The 20,227-nt window shown below is 40.4% G+C and overlaps 1 protein-coding gene across 11 annotated transcripts in view; it reads right to left on the bottom strand.

Annotated features, from left to right (window-relative positions):
- LRRC7 (leucine rich repeat containing 7) overlaps positions 1-13,828 on the bottom strand; it is a 626,043-nt gene extending 612,215 nt beyond the window's left edge. For 10 of the 11 annotated variants that reach the window (XR_008380264.1, XM_053592544.1, XM_053592545.1 and 7 more), the window contains exon 1: positions 13,775-13,828. Coding sequence is in view for 9 of the 11 variants with exons in the window: in XM_053592544.1 (XP_053448519.1) it covers positions 13,775-13,812 (38 nt within the window). In the remaining 2 variants the exon portion in view is untranslated. The remainder of the gene's footprint in view (positions 1-13,774) is intronic. The other variant, XM_053592540.1, reaches the window with a different exon arrangement.
- Between the last annotated feature and the right edge of the window lie 6,399 nt (positions 13,829-20,227).

The following is a 20,227-nucleotide window of genomic DNA, read 5'->3' as shown; positions in this document are numbered from 1 at the left end:
ATCAGACAAAAGAGTTTTGTTAAGGTCTATGAGATATTTGTTTTAGAAGGTAGGACTCCTGCAGCTCAATTATTAGAGCTCGATTTCATATAAGATGTATGTATCAAGAGTATAGAATCCATAATCTCCCCGTTACATGTTGGTCTTGCCGAAAATCCATTTGGATCTATCTATCTATTTATAAATAATCTGAAAAATCCACAATCTGGATCTATCTATCTATCTATGTAATCCCTGTTACATGTTGGTCTTGCCAAAAATCCAGGTATTATCCTTTGGAACAAGATTGAGGTAGTATCAATTATTTGTTAAATATGTTACTTTATTGCAATGTAGTGTCAACGTCTACAGCATGCCAATAAGAGTCAATTACGATAATGTTGATATTGAACCATGAAACATGACCCTGTCTTGACAACAGTGGCTCAAATTGGATCTCATCCTGCTGAACTAGCTCATGCTTTGATCTGCACTGATCATTTGGCATTAAGCATATCCATAGCATTTAAGAGTTTCTTATACATTGTGAAGCTCATAAAATATTGAATGTGGCATTATTGCATGCTTGTTTTGCTGGGCTACCATCACCAGGAGGATGGAGGTGTAGCAGAGTGAGAATGTTTGATGACAGAGCTCAGTGTGCATCACAGCACCCATATTTCTTCTCAAGGGGGAGGCTGCCAATGTCATAAATAGAAAACTAAAGATCAGGTCTTATGGAGTGAAAGCAAAAGTTCCCTCCTGTTGCTGTGGTTGGAGAAACACGGGTGCAAACAACAGCAAGGGAAGGCACAGCAGGATGTGCTCAAAGCATTTTAAAGAAAAGCAAATATAGAGCTTGTATTTGAAATATTTACCGAGGTTTCTCCTCAGATTCTCCTGTACCCTTTGCATTTCTTTCTTTGGAGGAACAATACAGCACAAAGCATGAAAAAACTGTGTAGGATTTCAAAAAGCTAGTCCTCAAATTTTCAAAAACCTACACTCTCGGGAGCTCAGATATACCCTGGCACAAATGAGAACTTTGAAATAAAAGATGAAGAGACAGGCTGTGCACCTTCTCTCTCTCCCCAGATGGGATGGAATTTCTCTGGGAGAAAGAAAGAAGGATGAGAGGGTAAAGCAAACAACTTAGCCTGTGCGTTTCCTCAGAAGTGGATTTATGCCCTGCACCTGCCCCACCACATGCATAGGGAATATTCTAGATATTCATGGAATCTAAGAACAGAGACAACTTGTATCCTTGTACCCCGGGCGGAGAGTGGAGTTACCATACACTAAGGGTACTCACAGAGCAGCAAGCCAGGAGCAGGGCTGCACCTGCAGAGGGCCAGTGAGAAGGGCACCCGGAGGTTTCAAATTCATAAAATGTGTCTTTCATATGTGGAGAGGGGCCTAGCCATGGTATAGGGATTGGCATCCTAACTGCGGGGTAAGGCAGAGGAGCAGCAGCCTGAAGGAATCTAGGACCACAGATCAGAGGGGAACCAGGATACGTCAGTGGTTACTGGACTAAATGATATTGTAGACTTCATTGTGTTATCTCCCTCCTAATATGACAAGACCACAGTGCTATATAATCTCTTTTTTCTAGAATTTGTATGTTCAATTGCTGGAGGAGTATATATTTAAAATAAATTAAGGTCATTGATATGAAAGATGATACCCAACTTCTGACATTCCAGCTTGTGGATTGCCCAATACATACAACATACTATTTAATGATAAGGACCTGGTGTTCAATTTGAACTTTAAAGAAAAAATAACATACTTCCTATGCTTATAAACTATAGCCAGACACGAGATATTGAGGTTCTAACGCAAGCTGGAGCATACTGTGACTCAGAGTACGGCCTGAATAGGCAGAGTAAGGGTGGCAGATAGGGCAGGACCAGCAGAATCCAGCCTGGGTCTTAAAGACGTAGAAACTTATTTTTGTCATTTCCTTAAAATGAAAGATTTGAGATTTTTATTAAAACCCAAATATGTTATCAGAGTAATTATAATTACGTATAGTAAAATAAACTGAATTCTATTTTCACAGTATGACTCGGTCGTGTTAAATAATTTTGTCTTTGTATCTCCTGAGATTAAGAATCCCTTCAGGCATTGTGACTGATAGATATTTAACCAGACTGTCTTCCATCTACCTTTTATAATCAGGAGACAAAGTGAGTTAGCGATGCACCTTCCCAAATGTGCTTTATCAAGACTTCTTCCTTTCTGGGTTTGCTGACTCTACATATCCATTCTGCAGTCCTTGGACTTAACTTCTTTCACATAGGTACTTTAATATCCTGACCTTGCAACTGTGTATAAATGGATGTATATAATTTCCCCTAAATTTTTATTAAGTACATACTTGAAGACCAGAAGAGCTCACAGGTCATTGAAAAATGGTGTCAACATTCCATCTCCCCATCAACCCTATGTATGTCCTTCTGTGTTTTAAAAAACCTAGATCCCCATGCCAGAGCCCTTATACTTTCTCAGAAGAATTCAGTGTCTCTAGGAGAGGAAGAGAAAAAGATACCAAGATTAATGAACTTGATGTATTTCCTACTTAGGACATGAAATGTGTTATCAGCAAAAGGGAAATAAAATCTCACAATGAAAAGCAACAACCCCATGTTTGTAAATGCCCAAGTAAAAGGATCAGAATAAACAGAATAATATTCTACACTGAACATGATAACACGTATTTAAACCAAGAGCATATTAATACAGCACCACGGGTCGTCAGCGGGGCTGGCCAAAGTATGCGTTGCCAGCTGAAACAAGTTTCTTTTAATTTTGAATCCTAAGATCCAATTTGGAGATTGATAAACAATTTTAAACTAGTTTTACATTCAGTTATGACTAGGCTATCTTTCTTTCAAGAAATCTTTCAGAAAACTTTGAGATCTGCTAAACGAAGGCGAGTGGCTTTGCAGTGTGGTGTTTGTTGTCTGAGTGTGGGTACACTGGACACGTTTAGAAAATGTGTTTTGTTAGGAACGTCTGACGTCGTTTAGAGTTTGAAGATGTCAGAGTTTGTTGACACCTATCTTCCAGGAAGAGCATGTGGGCCTCTGACAAAACGGGTAGGATCAGAGCTCCTGGGTTAAGGGGAGATGGAGAGTTTGCCCCCGTAACTCCCTGCTTTGCCCAGGCGCAGACATCTTCTAGTCCTTGGTTTCCTTTACAATGGCCTCTTCTATGCCCTCTGCATGGCCTCCTTCCCTTTTCTTTGCCTTGTCGTGACTTCTGCCTTTGGATCAGGCTTTCTGATCTCCTCTGACAACAGTGAGTAAGAAAGTTCCTCCTTTTAGCTCTGCTACCTGTGTCCTTAGACCAAAGTCCACCCTGCCCATCGCTATTTCACCAGAGACGTCAGCAGGGTGGTGGAGTGTCCAGTGTGAGGCTGGACCGGATGTGAAGGGACAGGAAAGAGAAGCAGAAATTAATATTGTCAACTTTCTGTGTGGAACGATAGAGGACATTGAGAAGGACACCTCATTTTCAAGGGTGATTCAGGAAAGAATGAAACAACAGCGCTTCCCTGATAACACGGCCCAGGCTGGTGCTGAGGGCACCAAGCTGCACACCAGGAGTCCAGGGTGGAGTGGCCACATCTGAAGAGTGTGGCCAGGGTAGGATCTCGGGCAGGTCACACCAACTCCCTGGGCCTCTGTCTCCTTCTTAGTAAAATAAGGAGTTTGGACCAGATGAATTCGTAGGTTGCTAGCAGATCTTTTTGGAATGGGATGCTTTCATTTTTGTTTTGAATTTTGTCTGAAAAAGTTTCTATTTCATGGGTAATATAGGTCACCTTTGTTCGTGTTTTTCTCTTCTTTTCTTTTTTCTTTTTTGTACTAGCTGAACTGACCTTCTGTTGAAAGGAAGTTTGGGTGGCATGGTCCGTTCCACTCAAAGCAACTCCATAAACAGTGTGGTTGTGATGTCCCAGGGAGGGTTGATAGGTTACCAATTAGCTCCTCTAGAAAATGTTCACAAATAATGTAGGAGAGACATTTTGTGTAAAAAATCAAAGCTGTGACTTTCAAAAGATTGATTTGTAGTTAATTCCTCAAATTGCTGCCAGCCCCGTTAGTGAATGCTAACTATGCCTCCTTACCGCCTGATAATAAGCATCCTTCATGTCTGCAGGCATTCCTCAGATGACATGGTTTCTAGATCCCTCAGGCCTATGTCAAAATTTCTGTGAAAATGCTCTTTTCTGGAATCTGATTTCTCATTAACTGGAGGGTCTTGTGGTTCAGTGCTTGTGCTAAATTCAGGAAACTCCACAGTCAGTGAAGAGTTTCATTCACACTGCAAACCCAGGACGTGCTTCCATCAGTTACAGTGCTGGAGATCATTATCTGCTCATGAAAACACGACAAGGTTTGGGCGATTATAAAGCATGCACCTCTGGAATTTGTTAAGCAAAGGAAAAAGGAGCCTTGTTATCGTTGAATATATGATACAATAAAACTCTGGAAGAAACAGCATTCATTGCCCTTAAAATAAGAGATAATTAGGGGAAATGAAGGTTTGCCTAACTTGTACTTTAAAATGCTGTCACACACACAATGCTGATGAGGCACTTGCCTTAAATCTGCAAGGCAAGATTTAAGATAACTAAATGCAAACATGAGGGCATTTATATATCCATCCTGACACAAATGAGAGAAAGCCTATAATTTCTAAAACATCAAAGAGTTGCTAACAAGTATTTCCAATCCAAATGCAAATTCCACAGTAATTAATGATGAAAAATCTTTACACCCTACTTCATAGAACCTTTAAATCTGTAGGGTCATCCCTAACAAGAAGCTAAATCTCTTTGAGATCATCAAACCAATTTTATAGGGATTTTTTTTTTTCATTTTCTGAAGGATGCCTCATTACACACCTAAATTGAAAGAAAATTTTGCATTACAGAGGCAGAGGCTTTTTCTTTAGGCTTTTCTTGAACTTTGTCACTTTTTAAAGTTCTCCCCCAACTCTCATCCTGTCTTTAAGGTGCCACACACTTTAGTCCACTTTACTCCGTCACCTTCTACCTCCCAAGGTGACCAAAGTTCTCATCCCCATTACAGACTCAGTTCCAAGTCCTAAATTTCCTCATCTAAGTTATCTAAATCAGGGGCAATGATTAAAGCATTAAATGAAGCTAGTGGGCACAATTCCTCTTCCTCTTTGGACTTTTGAGACTAACAAAATGTACAATTGCTTCCCACACTCCCAACATGCACCCATGGGACAGACAAAGGATAACAATTACAAGCTTTTCTTGTTAAAAAAAAAATAAGTGGAAATGTAAAGTACAACAGAGTCAGCAGTCTAAAGTAATTCTGAAGCCCAGCAAGGCAAAATTCAGCAAGACTCTCTAGATTAAGGTCAGAAACACCCCAGTCCTCCAAGCCTTTGATTTCACCTCCGGGGCACTTGGCTGTACCTTCCGGTCCTTGGCTTTGCTCTCTGACTCACCCTTCCTTTTCATGTAAAGTAAAAGTGTTTGCAGTTGAATATTATTATAAGTCTTCCAGTAGAATTTGAGGAGTTCAAGAACTTCATTTAATTTTATACTTTTTCTGTTTTTATTGTCATCTACGCTGGAAATGTTACTGCTGCTGTAATTTCCACAAGGATTTTGTGTATCAAGTGTGGCTTCACAGAGGACTCATTGCATTAGGTAAAGGCCATATCTGCAGGTATTTGAAATGGTACTTTCCTATCGTGGCCTCTTACTGTGGTGGCTCAGAAACAACGCTCTCCAGCTTCCTAGAGGCCTTCAGGTTTGATAAGGGGAATGTCCTTAATCCTGTGTGAATGGACACTCTGGCCAGTGCTCTCCCGAGGTTTCAGTCAAAGGCTATAGAGTGTCATCTTCAGCTTATAGGGGTGTCTAACCTTTTTTCTTTTCTGTTACACATTGTAACAAAAGAGTTGTCTTGGGCCATACATTAAATACACAAAAACTAATGAAACTGATGAGCAAAAAAACCACAAAAGGTCAAAAGATCGGTGCTTGCTTTTTGCAATGTCCAGCACTACAGATGAGCAAAACAGTTCTGAAATAATCTGCATTCAGCCCACGGGCCAGAGGTTGGATACCCGCCGGAATCTCCCAGTTTAATAGTACTTTCCTCAATCTCTTTCCCTTTTTCCTTCTCATTTTACTATAAACAGCAAGAAGAAACCAGACAGAATCTTCAATTCTTTTTGTGAAGATCTTAGTTCAATGCCCAGGTTCATCAGTTATATAAGTTCACTTTCCATATCATGAGGTCCCAGACCCATCCCTGCAATAGGAGGATCCATCCCTCTTGCTCGAATGTTCAGCAATGCATTTTTCATTTCCTTATGAACCCTCATCAGCAGCATTTTCAACATCCGATCTCTGCTAATGGTTCAAGGCAATTTAAGTGTTCTTCAGCAAGCTTCCCAACATTCTCCTCAAACTTCCAGCTCCCTCTCTTTGCTCAGATACTAAGCCTTTCCACAGTTTTAGGTATTTGTTATTGAAGCACCCCCCTTCTGGGTAGGTACCCCAATATGTATTCGTTTTCTACTGTACTGCAACAAATCATTACGGTTTAGCTGCTTAAGAAAACTCATTTACTGTATGGGTTTTACAGGTGAGCCGTCTGTTCATGGTGTGCCAGATGATGGCAGTTTACAGGTGTTTTCATGTGAATTGCCGAGTCAAGTCTTTTGCCAGTTTTTCTATTGGCTGTCTGAATTTTTCTTATTAATTCAAAGAAATTCTTTCTATAATCTGGCCACAAGTCCTATCGGGATTCATGTTTTGCAAATGTCATGCCCTCGTCTGTGGGTGGTTTCTGCCCTCTTTTAAGCATTTCTTTTGTTTAAGAGGAATTTTATTATAGTTATTTAACTATCCCTTGGATAGCTACTGCTTCTGTGATATTCTATAAGCTTTATTTTATGGCCTTTAGTGTTTAGTCTTATTAGAGATATGGGGTTCTTTTGTATATGGCATGAAGTAAAGACCAAGCCACTGTTTTTCCTCACAGATATATAGTTCATTCAGTGCCACATGTTGCAAAGATTAGGTAAAAATCTTGAGAGATACTCAATCTCTGGATAATGTGATCTTACAGTGGTGAGGTTGAGGGTTTGCTTGGTCACATACCAAGGTTAAGGGCATGCTACCTTAACACAAGCAGGGACTGAGGGGCCTGGGAGCCCCCCGAGGGCTGGCACGTTTCAGTTTGTCTCTTATTCTTAGGGTATAAATGGCTGGTGTCCCATTTTGGAACCTTTCACTCTTGACGGACGTATCGAGATTTTTATTCCCCCAGCTTGTGAACCTGCCCAAAGGTTGGTTTAATTCCTTAGCCTTCCAGCCACCACTTTCAAGTCAGCAACTACCTTGAGGGAAGCAGTTGTCTGGGTGTCAGATCCGTGTTCCTCATTCCTTCATCTCTGGGATATTAGTCTGATGAACCTGACACTCAATACTGACCCACAGGCCTTATTTTATTATTCTGTCCAACATTTTCTAGCTGTTCTAAGCAAGAGAGTTCTTTCAAAATAAACTGGTCTGTGTTGTGTGAAACAAAGCTTTCGGAATGTCATTTAAGACCTTTAATGGTTGTTTAATTTCCTAAAAGAGAGAGGAACCCAGAATATTCCTGTTTACCTAAGTTCTCCTGACATGGAATAAAATTTGTTTAATTTAATTCATAAAAGGTACTTAATGACTCTCAAAAACTCTTTTAAAAGCGGCTATGTGGAATCTTTCAGTGACACATCAGTGGGAGAATACATTTCTGGCCGGGAAAGGGAGTCCTTTATACCATGTTCACTAGTAACCCAGTGGTCAACTCTGACTTGGCCTCTATAAATGGCTTTCCTGGTAATGAGGGTAGCAGGTCATCTGTGCTGGGAATGGTCGCATCTGAAAACCAATCACAACACCTGGTTCTGGAGAATAAATCACACAAAGGCAGCCATGGCTCAGAGCCCCGTTTTTGTAGGTTGGAAATACTGGGATACCCTTTCAAATACTTGTTTTTCCCCATTTATTATTTTTGTCCTAGGACTTTGGTCTTGATGAAGGGACACTACAGGTTAGTGTTGAGGCCACAGCTGTGTGATAAGGGGAAGATGGTCAGTGAGTTTTACCTGCCTCCAGCCAAAACCATGAGTCTCTATCACTCTTTGTCTATCCGTTTGTATTCAAGCTGAAAGACACCTGGTATTATGACAGTTAGGGCATTAGAATCTTATTGCTACATTGATGAATTCATTAGTTGCTTTACTCTTGATAAGAATAAACACAGTGAAAATGCTGGGGGTCAGGGAGAAGGGTAATTTGAATCCATATATTTTTCTCAGGATTTTCTTTTAGGATATTTTCAGATTTTAGGGAGAAGAGTTTGGTGCATCTGCTTCCTTTGTGGCCACTAGTGTTACTAAGTAACTCCACATTATACAAAAGACAGAAATTATATAGTTTTCTAAGTGTGGTCTGCAGATAACTGTGTCAGGGCCCACCGAATGCATGATCACTATTTAAATTTGTGGGCCTTACCACAGATCTAAGTCCCATCTCTGGAAAGGGTCTCAAATTGGCATTTTAATGTTTAATATGCAAACATAATTCATGTACACATTATTTAACATTTACAGCAGAAACTTTTATTACATACTTTACCGCAAAGCCTATGACCCCGGTCTGACTGCCTCCACCCTCCCAGTGAGGGAGGTAAGACAGATGGAAACCACGGGCGCAAATCCGTGTGTGCACCAATCTGGGATGCTACCCAGTGTTCCTCATGGCAAGTTCAATGCTTGTCTCACTATATCGGCCTCACTCTGTACACAGATTTCTAGCTTAGAAAAGGGATTTTATCCATATGGAGTCTTCTAAGCAGCTCTGTGGGGACAGTTACTGAGATGGTGTGTTATACGATCACAACTTCAGCACACACATGGGGCTTTTCATTTTTAGAGCACCCAATTTTGTCAAAGCACAGCCAACGAATCTCTCCTGGAGATGCAGTATATAAAATTCGTACCATGGAGAAAACAGGTTTAATACCTGTGAGTGTCAGCACAATGAGAGGGTCACAGGAGCAGAGCCGCTGCTACTGTCAGGCAGATACGACTTGGACAGCCTTGGTGGAAGCCTCAGCCTCAGCTCCACAGATGCGAAGCTCATCAAGTCCGCACCAGGCTTACCTCCTATAACAAACAGGTAAAGGTGACATCTTCCTGTCTGATATCTTCAGCATTCTGTTGACCAGAAAATAATGTGAAGACCTGCCTGTTGCAAATTTACTGAGCTGGCTGAAATTTGGGCATTTTTATTGTTGTTGATTCCCTCCATCAAATTGATGATGAGAACAACTGCAGCCGCTACACCCTGCTCCTGATGCTGGGTGTTCACTGCATGCCGCAGACCGAGCTGCACCTTTACTGCAGCTGCCTTTCCTCATGGGTCTTGGTCCTAACCCTAAAGACATAACCCCACAGTTCTGAAGGTTGAGATTCTACAAGATTAAAGTCCTGATAATCACAGTCCCGGGATAGCTGTTGCATCATGGTGTTACTGTCTTTATTTGAAATCTAAGGATGGCCTAAGGAGATGTGTAAGGGTGGGAAGTTATAACAGATAAACCTGTGGACTTAATCTTAGGATGCAACTTGAACTGAATTAAGGGTGACCTGAAAACTTGGTAAAGCAATATTCTGGGCCTCTCTGTGGGGGTGTTTGCAGAGGAAAGGAGTGTGTGAGTCTCAGGGAGTGAGGTGGGGAAGATCTGTCCTTGGTTCTGGTGGGCAACCTCCAATGGCCCAGCAAGAACAGATATGGAAGACAAATCAGCCTCTTGCTGAGCTGCAATAGACTTTTCTTCTGCTTCATTAGACGTCAGAACTCCAGGCTTGTCAGGGACTCACACCAGTGGCTGCTGCAGCCAGAGGCTTTTGGCCTTGAACTGAGAGTCACACCACTGGCTTCCCTCATTCTCAGGCCTTTGGACCTGAACCACACTTGCTGCATCCCAGGGTCTTCAGCTTACAGACAGCCTGTCATGGGACTGCTCAGCCACCATAATCATGTGAGCCAGGCCCCTTCCATACCCCCTCTCATGTCCCTGGGTTTTCTCCCTGGAGGACTGTTCAATACAGACTGAGCTCCGGGGAGGTCGACCAGCATTCCCCCCTACCGTGCCCCTTACAACATGACGGACACGATCTGTGCAATTATTCCCTCACAAGAAAAGCTGTGATGAGTGTGTGAGGCTACTTAATAGTGGAAGATAAAAGTTTAAAAGCTAATTATTGTTGGTGCCGCAAAAGCAGAAAATCGCTTAATTGAAATGGCTGAGCAATAATCAGACTTTCAAGCAGACAGCACATACTTAACAAAATTGGTAGACCAAAACCACTCTGCAGATGGGAATATAGTAAGCCTTTCAAAGATCACAGAAGTGAAAGTGCAAGCAAAAAATGAAATCTCCCACAGCAAATTATCCAATTGCATATGACTTCTGTCCCTTCATACATAACACCATGCTCACCTTGAGAAAATCCCTTCATCAGAGAACAATGAGAATTCAGCATGCTCATCAACCTCCCAGGGGTCTCCAACCTTTTTTCTTCTCTGTTGCACACTAGAAGAAAATTGTCCTGGGGTACGTATTTAATATACAAACACTAACAAAAGCTGATGAGCCACAGAAAGGTCTGTGCATAATTTTTGTGATATCCAGCACCACAGATAAACAAAATAATCCTCATCCATCTGTGGGTGGCCCCACAGACTGCAGGTTAGTCACTGCTGTTTGAGGGTCCTCCAGTGTCACGAAACACACATTAAATGGGGAACTATTTTGGCTTAGTTATTTGACTATCAAAGAAGACAGATTACTTATATTTACATAAAATACAGCAACAGGAGACTGGCACACTCTCCACTTTGGGGGGAGGCACTGTCAACACTGTCTCCACTGTCCTCTATCAGCCATATGTGATTCATGCCCCTGATGGACCTAAAAATCCTGTAATTTACTGCTCATTTGTGTATTAATAACTGGAAAAAAATGAAGCACTTTATAAGTGCTTATTTGAATAATTGGTGAACTTTGTAGAAGATTATGGATCTTTAATTGAATCCCCAAGCCAAATGGCAGATTTGGAATTAGGTATGATTGTGAATTTCTAGGTGTTGCTAATGGAGTTTTTGTCCATTTAGCCAAATTTATTTGGTAGAATATTCAGATGAATGGCTTGGCCACACAATATAGCAATGACAAAAAATTCAGTTTACAAATGCATCATTTAGGAGAAGATTCAGGATGACTCCTCAGAGGCATCTGGTGCTTGCCTCCTCCACAAAGAAGAACCAAAAACATAAGTAGATAACACACTTTTAAAAGATCACCGAAGAGAAACCCTGGAATTCCACGATCAATGACAGGAGACACGCAGGGCAGAGGAAGGATGGGAATCTCGCAGGGACACACCATCTTAGCAGCAGCTGAGTACATGTGGAGCTGGGTTGTCAGCGAGTCAGAGAAGCAAAGGTGGGACCAGGGTGAAGCCAGAAAGACTTCTAAGAGGACGTTTAGGGAGGCTCGTATTCCCAGGTGTCAGCCCTACACTTTCATGGGCTTCAGAAAGTGTAGCTTCGTGGGCTTTTTTTTTCTCATTCTTCAATTTATTTGCATGTCCCAACAACTCAATCCAAATAGGAAATTCAAAAGAAAAGCTGCAGTTCTTCAGTATTAGCACTAGTTTAGGTAACAATCATTCCTTTTATATAGCTTATTTTTCCCTTCATTTTAAATTGCAAATCAAAGCATATATGTACATTTTATATACAAAAAACTTCAAAAACAAATTAATCCCAATGTTGGATCAACAGTTGCTACTTTAGAAGTGGTATAGTACTATGCCATATACATCCTCTTCTAAAGTCTCTAGGACATGGGGAGTTTCAAATATTCATTTGGAAATTATTCCCTTTTAAGCTTAATGAACCATACATTTCATTTCTGAGTAAATCAGAGGAAATATTACAGAACACGCTTTGTACAATACAGCACCACTACTAAGAAAGGCTCGAGGTTTTGTAATCCAAGGTTCCGATTTAAAGCAAAAATATACGACATAGATTGCAACAGCAAAGAAGTGTCCAATTAAAACTACAGGGTTAGGAGACAATACAGAAAGAAGCCCAACAGGCCCAGCAACACATTGTCCACCAAGTTTGAAATAAAGAAAACAGGCTTTTCTGTTTTTCTTTAAAGTCGGGGGCCACACCTCATGTGCCTTACCCTAGTCTGGGCCATGCTGAGAAGTCTTGACTTGTCAGTTTCCCCAAGGGAGTGGGTTGGAGGGATTTGGTAATGGTAAGCCCCCCTGCAGGAGGGCTTCAGGCCGCCTTCTGTCTGTTCAACATCCACCTAATCCTTTCTCCTGTAGCAAAACTCCCGAAGACTCAGTGCCACAGAAAGCCATCACATGTGCTTTTGTATATTACTATGCAACTACCCTACAAGTGAAAATGTACTCACCTTTTCTCCACTTTAAATAAAAGGCAATTGTTTTTTATTTTATTATTATTATTTTTTGTAGAGACAGAGTCTCACTTTACTGCCCTCGGTAGAGTGCCATAATGTCACAGGACTCACAGCAACCTCCAGCTCTTGCCGCCACAATGCCTGGCTATTTTTCTGCTGCAGTTTGGCTGGGGCTGGGTTTGAACCTGCCACCCTTGGTATATGGGGCTGACGCCCTACTCACTGAGCCACAGGCGCCACCCAAAAGGCAATTGTTTTTATCCATGAGATAACCAAAAGAAACCAAAACGTACAGAGACCACAGCATCCAGTAATCTACAGGTTATTTTAGCTCTCGTCTGAGAGTTCCAGTAGTCATAGAAACATGGTTCAGATCAATCTGCTTCATGTTAAAAAATAACTTTTTGTTACTCCATATGCTATTTTTTAAATGAGGAAAAGAACTATATTTTCTATAATTGGCAGTCATTATCTCACAGATGAAATGTTAAAAACAAACAAACAAATGAAAAACAACAATTAAAATTGGGATTCAGCCCCTGTGCCTAATAGGAGAAAATGTGATAATGCAAGAATTGCTGCAAGGATATTTGTATGTTACTGAAACCTTCATGAACTATTTCTCCCTTTTGAAAAAATGCTCTCAGCTCACCTAGGATGATAATAAGCATTTAATGGAAGAGACAGGTGCAGGTTTATTTGCCTATAACACAGTTTCTCAGTTGACTTATTTGTGAAAGCAGAGATTTATACTTAAGGGGGAAATTTTCCTTAATAAGACACCGATAAGATAAACAAATTCATATAGCATACTTCTAATAGTTTTAATGGCGATGATAAAGGGAAGAAGAAAGCAAGAATTGTCAGGATGAGGGTGAGAATGGCAATCTTAGGTGGAGTAACCTGGGAATGCAGTACTGAAAAGGCAACTTTCTAGTAATGACCCAAAGTCTAAAGGAGGAGAAGGGAACCCATGCAGATAAATTAGGGATAGGACAGAGGCTATATAAAAACAAAAATATAAGATAGAGGCACGTCTAGGGTACTGGCAGAAGAAAGGGGGCTCAAGTGTGCTTGGAGCTGTGGCAGGAGTGGGAAAGGAAGGGAGATGGAGGATGTGATGGGGAACCAGATGGTGACAGTCTCCCACTGAGACCACTCCAGACACTTACAAAAGACCTTCTCACAATCTAACATCAGAGGTCAAAAAAGGATTAGAAATTACTTACGTCAAGACAGGACACTTAGAAAAGCACCCAGAGCACATATGGCAGGTAGAAGTGAAATCCAAAATCATTCTCCATGTTATCAGGGACAAGGCAAGGTGCCCGCTCCACATTCTCACCCCTCTTCCAAATGCCACACAGCACTGAAGGTGCTGACAGCCCAGGGACAGCAGCTGCAGCAGACATGGCCCAGGAGCTGAAGTCAGGGAAAAGAACAGAGAACCAGGATTTCCACTGTGACAACTGCTATTAAAAATTGCTAAGGAATTCAAAGTTAACATTAAAACTACCAACAGATTTTAACAAGGATAATGGATAGCAAACCAACATGTGAAATAAAAACAATAATTCATTAGAAAATGTAATTAAAAATAAATTGTTTACTATCTACAGCAAGGAAAAAACATATGATATCTAGGAATAAATCTTTAGAGGGCAATTTAAGCCACTCACATTAATTGAGAGTATTGATAAGCCAGATAGAATTTTGGGTATCAAGTTTTTCAGAAGTCCAGTGGACATTTTTAATCCTTTTACCACTATGGAAGTTGGAATTTGATCAAAAGTTTCTGAGTGAGTTGACTTTGGTGGTGAAGGATTGTGTTGTTCATTATGGAGGATAGGTCTGAGAATAGCCTGGAGAGCTGGTTTAGTTATGGTAAATTTCTTCAACATATGAATGTCATTAAAGTATTTAATTTCTCCATCGTAGATGAAACTTGGTTTAGCTGGACACAGGATCCTGGGTTGAAAGTTATTTTGTTTAAGGAGATTAAAGGTCAATGACCACCCTCTTCTAGATTGAAAGGTTTCAGTGGAGAGATCTGCAGTCATTCTAATGTTCTTCCCCTTGTAGGTTATGGTTTTCTTACATCTTACAGAATCCAGAATTTTCTCCTTCATATTAACTTTGGCGAAGTTAATTATAATGTATCTATGAGAATTTTTATTTGGGTTGAGTCATGCTGGTGTTCTGAAACTGTCTGCTATCTGGATTTCAGAATCTCTTGGCATGTCTGGAAAATTCTCTGATTATTTCATGAAGTAAAGCATCTGTATCCTTCACAGCAACCTCATCACCTTCAGGAATTCCTATAAGGCGAATAGTAGATCTCTTCAAACTATCCCAGAGCTCTCTGAGAGAATGATCCGTTTTTGTTCTCCACTTTTTTCCCTCTTCTAAGAATAAATCTTAAAAAATAGTTTAAGATCTTTGTGAAAAAGGTTTTACTCCTCATTTGAACATGTTATACAAGACCTACATATGGGCAGACATCCATGTCTTCAGTTAGAAACATTCACTACAATAAAAATGCTGCTTTTCTTCGGATCAATGCTAATCAATATTCCCACAGGATCTATGCAAAATTTTACAAATTTGGGGGAGAGCAAAGGGTCAGAAATAGCCCTAAAGAAGAACATTTTCCTTGCTGTAATAAAAATTACCATGAAACTGTAATACTTTTAATAATACACATATGGTATTGGCTCAAGAGTAGAATTCTAGACATATGGAACAGAATGGATGGTTAAGAAATGACGATATCGATACATGAAAATCTGATTTGACTTGTGACGGCTAGCAGTGAAGATCAATGGATAAGGTGCTGGAAGAAATGATGCTGAAATCATTGTTTACCCACTTGAGAAAAAAATGTAAAATTAACTCTGTATCATTCAAAGAATCAAATGTAAGCTGAGAAGGGTGGTTCAAGCCTATCATCTTAGCACTTTAGGAGGCTGAGACAGATGGATTGCATGAGCTCAGGAATTCTAGACCAGCCTAAATAAGAGTATAAGAGTGAGATACCGGGCGGCGCCTGTGGCTGAAGGAGTAGGGTACCGGCCCCATATGCCAGAGGTGACGGGTTCAAACCCAGCCCTGGCCAAAAAAAAAAAAAAAAAAAACTGCAACAAGAGTGAGATACCATTTATACTAAAACAAACAAACAAACAAAAACTAGTGGGGTGTTTTGCACCTGTTGTCCCAGCTACTTGGGAGGCAAGAGAATCACCTGGGCCCAAGAGTTTGAGGTTGCTGTGAGCTGCCATGCCATGGAACTCTACCAGGGCGACAGAGTACACAGTGAGACTTGGTCTCAAAAAACAAACAAACAGACAAACAAATAAACTAAAACAAAGAATCAAATGTAGATGAATAAAAATGTAAATGGGAATAGAAACCTCTCTAATTTTTATAGGATACTTTATGACCTCAGGACAGGGAACAGTTTATTAAACAAGAAACAAAGAATGCAAATGATAGGGCAAAATATATTAAAGTATACTTTATATAAAATATATTATTGGATTTAAATTACAAACTTCTAATCATCACAAGACACCAAAAACCTCACAAAATATAAACTAAGAACTGAGAAAAATTTCACAACATGTGTAACCAACAAGTGATAATTGTTCCACCAATCAGCTGAAAAGAAAAAAAGGAAACAACCAATTAAAATCGAACAAAAAACCCTATCGAATAGGCATTTCATAGAGGAGGTACATGAATGACCTTTGAATACATGAAAAGATTCTCAAACTCCTTAGCAACCCTAGAAGTGTATATAGAAGTATATATTGATGTCTCATAAAACATCATTTTACAACACAGGGTTTTGACAAGCATTCAGAGCAATGGTAACATTCATTCACTGCTTATAAAGTGAAAACTATTGCACGTGCTTTGGAGGAGCATTTTTCAGCATGCAGTGAAGTTAAATAGGTATAATTCCACTCCTAGGTGTTCACACTGGGGGAAATCCTGCACGTGAACAGAAGACAATCTACAATTTACAAGGCAGTAGTGTTTGCAATAGTAAAAAGGTTAACATTTTAAATGTTGTTCAAATGGTAGAACTAACAGTGTGCTATATTCATTCAGTGCAATGACATTCATAAGTGAAAATAAATTATAGTTATGGATTAGATGAATTCAATTCCCAAAACCATACCGCTGGGAGAAACACATTATGGAACTAAAAAAGTATTATTCTATTATTTAAAAATATAAAAACAGGCACCTCTAATTATAAGTACTATATTCCTTAGAGGTACCAATAACACATAGCAAAAACAATAAAGAAATTTAATGGACTGATTAGCACAAAACCAGAATGATTATTTTCCTTGGAAGTTACTGGGTTGGTGTGATTGAGGAGGAACAAGGAACAAAGAAGGAAATTCCAAAGTATTACCAACGTCATCCCTTAACTTGAATTGTGGGTTTCTAGTTGTTTCTTTAGTTAATAGTCTTTATTTGAATGCATGTTTTAAAATTCTCCAAACTTCAGATGTATCTGCCATCTCAGTCCTTCGCTTATTCTCACACAAACGTCTTCCAACTCTTACCCAGACTGTGGGAGCCATGGGGCATGGTGGGCCCCAGGGGACTTGTGTGACCACACACGCTGGACGTTCTGGATAAGCTGCTTTCCAGAGAGAGGGACAGAAACGACCAGCGTGCTAGCCACCCTCCTCTCAGACTCTTGCCTTTGTGCCCCTTTCCCACCCACGGTTGCCAAGACAAATAATGGAGCCCAGGCCCTCTGGAGGGGCTGTGTCCCATCTGTGGGTATGTGCACCATGCTGAGGCTTCCACAGAGTGGGGCTTGCACTTTTTCTCTTAAAACCTTTCAGCAGACAAAGGGGCTAGGTCTGTGAGCTCCTTGCTCCCCGGCCCTCCCAGGTGGTGTTTGCACATCTCCTTTACAGAGCAGGGGCATGTCCGAGTGGAGGGACATGGAAACTGCTTAACACCCTGTAGATAACTTCAGACAAGTATGCTTCTCCCTGGCCTGATATGGGATTGATCACTGAGGACCTGGGGGCAGAAATGTAGGACAGATCCTGTTCCCCCAGGTAAAATCAACATTATTAACATTGTTAAAATGTTCACTCAACCTGAGGTGATTTACAGATTCAATGCACCCTCCATTAATATCCCAATGCAATATTTGACAGATCTAGAAAAATTATTCTACTCTTCATAAGGAACCAGAAAAGAACCCAAATAGCTGAAGCAATCTCAAGCAAAAATCTGGAGGCCACCCGACTTCAAACTATGCTTAAAGGACATAGTAAGCAAAAGAGCCCAGGATTGGCACAAAACCAGAGACATAGATAAATGGAACAGCAGAGATAACCCAGGTAGAAAACCATCTGCACACAGCCAACTCACCTTTGACTGAGTCAACTACCATACACACACTAGGGACAGGAAGCCTTATTCCATAATGGTGCTGACCAATTGGATTACCACGACCAGAAGAATGAAACAGGTGTGTATCTCTCACCAGTCACAAAAGCTAATGTAAGATGGATGCCAGACTTAAATGCAAGGCATGAAACCATAAGAATTCTAGAACAAAATGGAGGGAAATCTCTTCTAGATATTGGCCTAGTCAAAGAATTAATGACTAAGATGCCAATGGCAATTACTGCAACAAAATAATAAATAGGACTTGATTAAAGATTTGATTAAATGAAAAAACTTCTTCACGGCTAAAGAAATAAACAGCATGGCAAACGGACAACCTACAGAATGAACGGAAAAATTCATAAACTGCACACATGGTGCAGGGCAGGTAACCAGAGTCTGCAGTGAACTCAAACAAATCAGCAAGAAAGAAACAAACCATCCCGTAAAATGTTGCGCAAAGACATAAATGGAATTTTTTCAAAAGAAGATAGACAAATGGCCAATGAACATAGGAAAAAATGTTCAATGTCACTAATTGTCATGGAAATTCCAGTTTCCATGAGACATCACCTCACCCCTGTTAGAGTGGCTTTTACTAAAAAATCCAAAGACTACAGACGCTGAGATTGATGCAGTTAGGAGAGAATGCTCACACACTGTTGATGGGGCTGAAAATTAGCAAAAATGCTGTGGAAAACATGTGGAGAGCCCTCAAAAAATAAAAGTAGACCTACCGTGCAACAGAGCAACCCTCTACTGTGTGTCTATATAGAGAAAAGAAGTCACTTTTATCAAAAGACATGTTTACTTGAATATTTATTGCAGCACAATTCACAATTGCAAATATGTGGAATCAACACAAGTGCCCATCAATTCACAAAAGGGAATTGCGGTTTATGTACACCAGGGAGTACCACTCAGCCCAATAAATAAAGGATAAATAAGGATGAATTGATGCCTTTTGCAACAATGACAGAATTGGAGACCATTATCTTGAGTGAAGTGTCTAAAGAATAAAGGAAACGCTGCAGGGACTCGCATTTAACTTGGAAGTCCTGAGGAGCACGGCCCACGTGTGCCGAGGGGAGGAAAACTCGCCAGAGACCAGTCGGGGAGAGAGGAGGACTGTCTACCTCACAGGGACTAGAAACACTAATGTGACAATGGGCCCACTTACAGATACGACTCAAAGCCTTTGCAGATGCAATCCAAGCCACCAAAAACATTTGTACCATTAGTATTTTGAAATAATTTTTAAAAAGCTTATTTTAAAAAAGCAATCTGAGGATCCTTAAGTGATTTTTGTATTACTACACTACCAATAGGAATGAATGAAGGAGGAAAGTAATGCTGGCCAGTGGACCCCAAAGTCAAAGCTCTCCCGTGAACCAAGGCCACCCTCAAAGGGAGACTATGAGTGTCATGTGCCATGGACCCCAACACGCTCTCAGTGGAGCGAAAGCTTAATACACATTTGTGGAATAAAGGGTTAAATGAACGAGTTTCCTAAAAATATAGTCCCCACTTGAATATTGTATTTTGTTATTTCTAGTTTCCGATATTTTTACCACTTTTAGTGACATCTCTATACGGCCTTCGAACACAAAAGTTCATTTAATAATTGGAAATAACACTTTCTCATGCATGAGACATTAAGACAGCATGCTAAGTAAACAGTGTTATCATAATCTATTTCTTCTACTTTATTTTTCTTTCTTCGTTCTTTTTTTATTTGATGCTGTCTTGTGCCTAAGAGACCAGGGCTATCGCAAGGCACTTTGCAGGTAGAGGTGACTAGTTATGATGAGCTGTGCTGTGCAGATTTCAGGGGATAAAGGTTGCAAGTCATAAAAAGTGAACTAGGCTTCTTTTTACCAGTTCCGTACTGTCTAAAGGCTGCAAAGTCATTGTATAAAAGTCATCCTGTGCTGCCTCATGAAAACTTTCACTGTTTAACATAGGGTTTCCTCAAACTCGTGCCGTCCTTAGTGTAAGCGTCCAGGGGCCCTCTCTCCTCTTCTGCTGAAGTAGCTACACTTGTTAAATAACTAACTGTGCTTCCATAGCTTCTCAATTTATGAAAAGGTTAATTTGATAAATAAGCATTTAACTATCCCCCAAGCCTTCTGTCCACTACCCTGGGAATGTTTTGCTAATAGAATCACAAGGCTTTTACTGCAGACTCAGTGGGCTGGAAAAGAACAATTATTTGCACGTCATACATTTAGTGCATTTTTAAATGAATAAATAAT

The sequence above is a fragment of the Nycticebus coucang genome, chromosome 5 (assembly GCF_027406575.1).
Source record: "Nycticebus coucang isolate mNycCou1 chromosome 5, mNycCou1.pri, whole genome shotgun sequence".
NCBI classification, from domain to species: Eukaryota; Metazoa; Chordata; class Mammalia; order Primates; family Lorisidae; genus Nycticebus; species Nycticebus coucang.
Note: the sequence above shows the minus strand (reverse complement) of the source record. Positions and strands in the feature narration are given on the sequence as shown.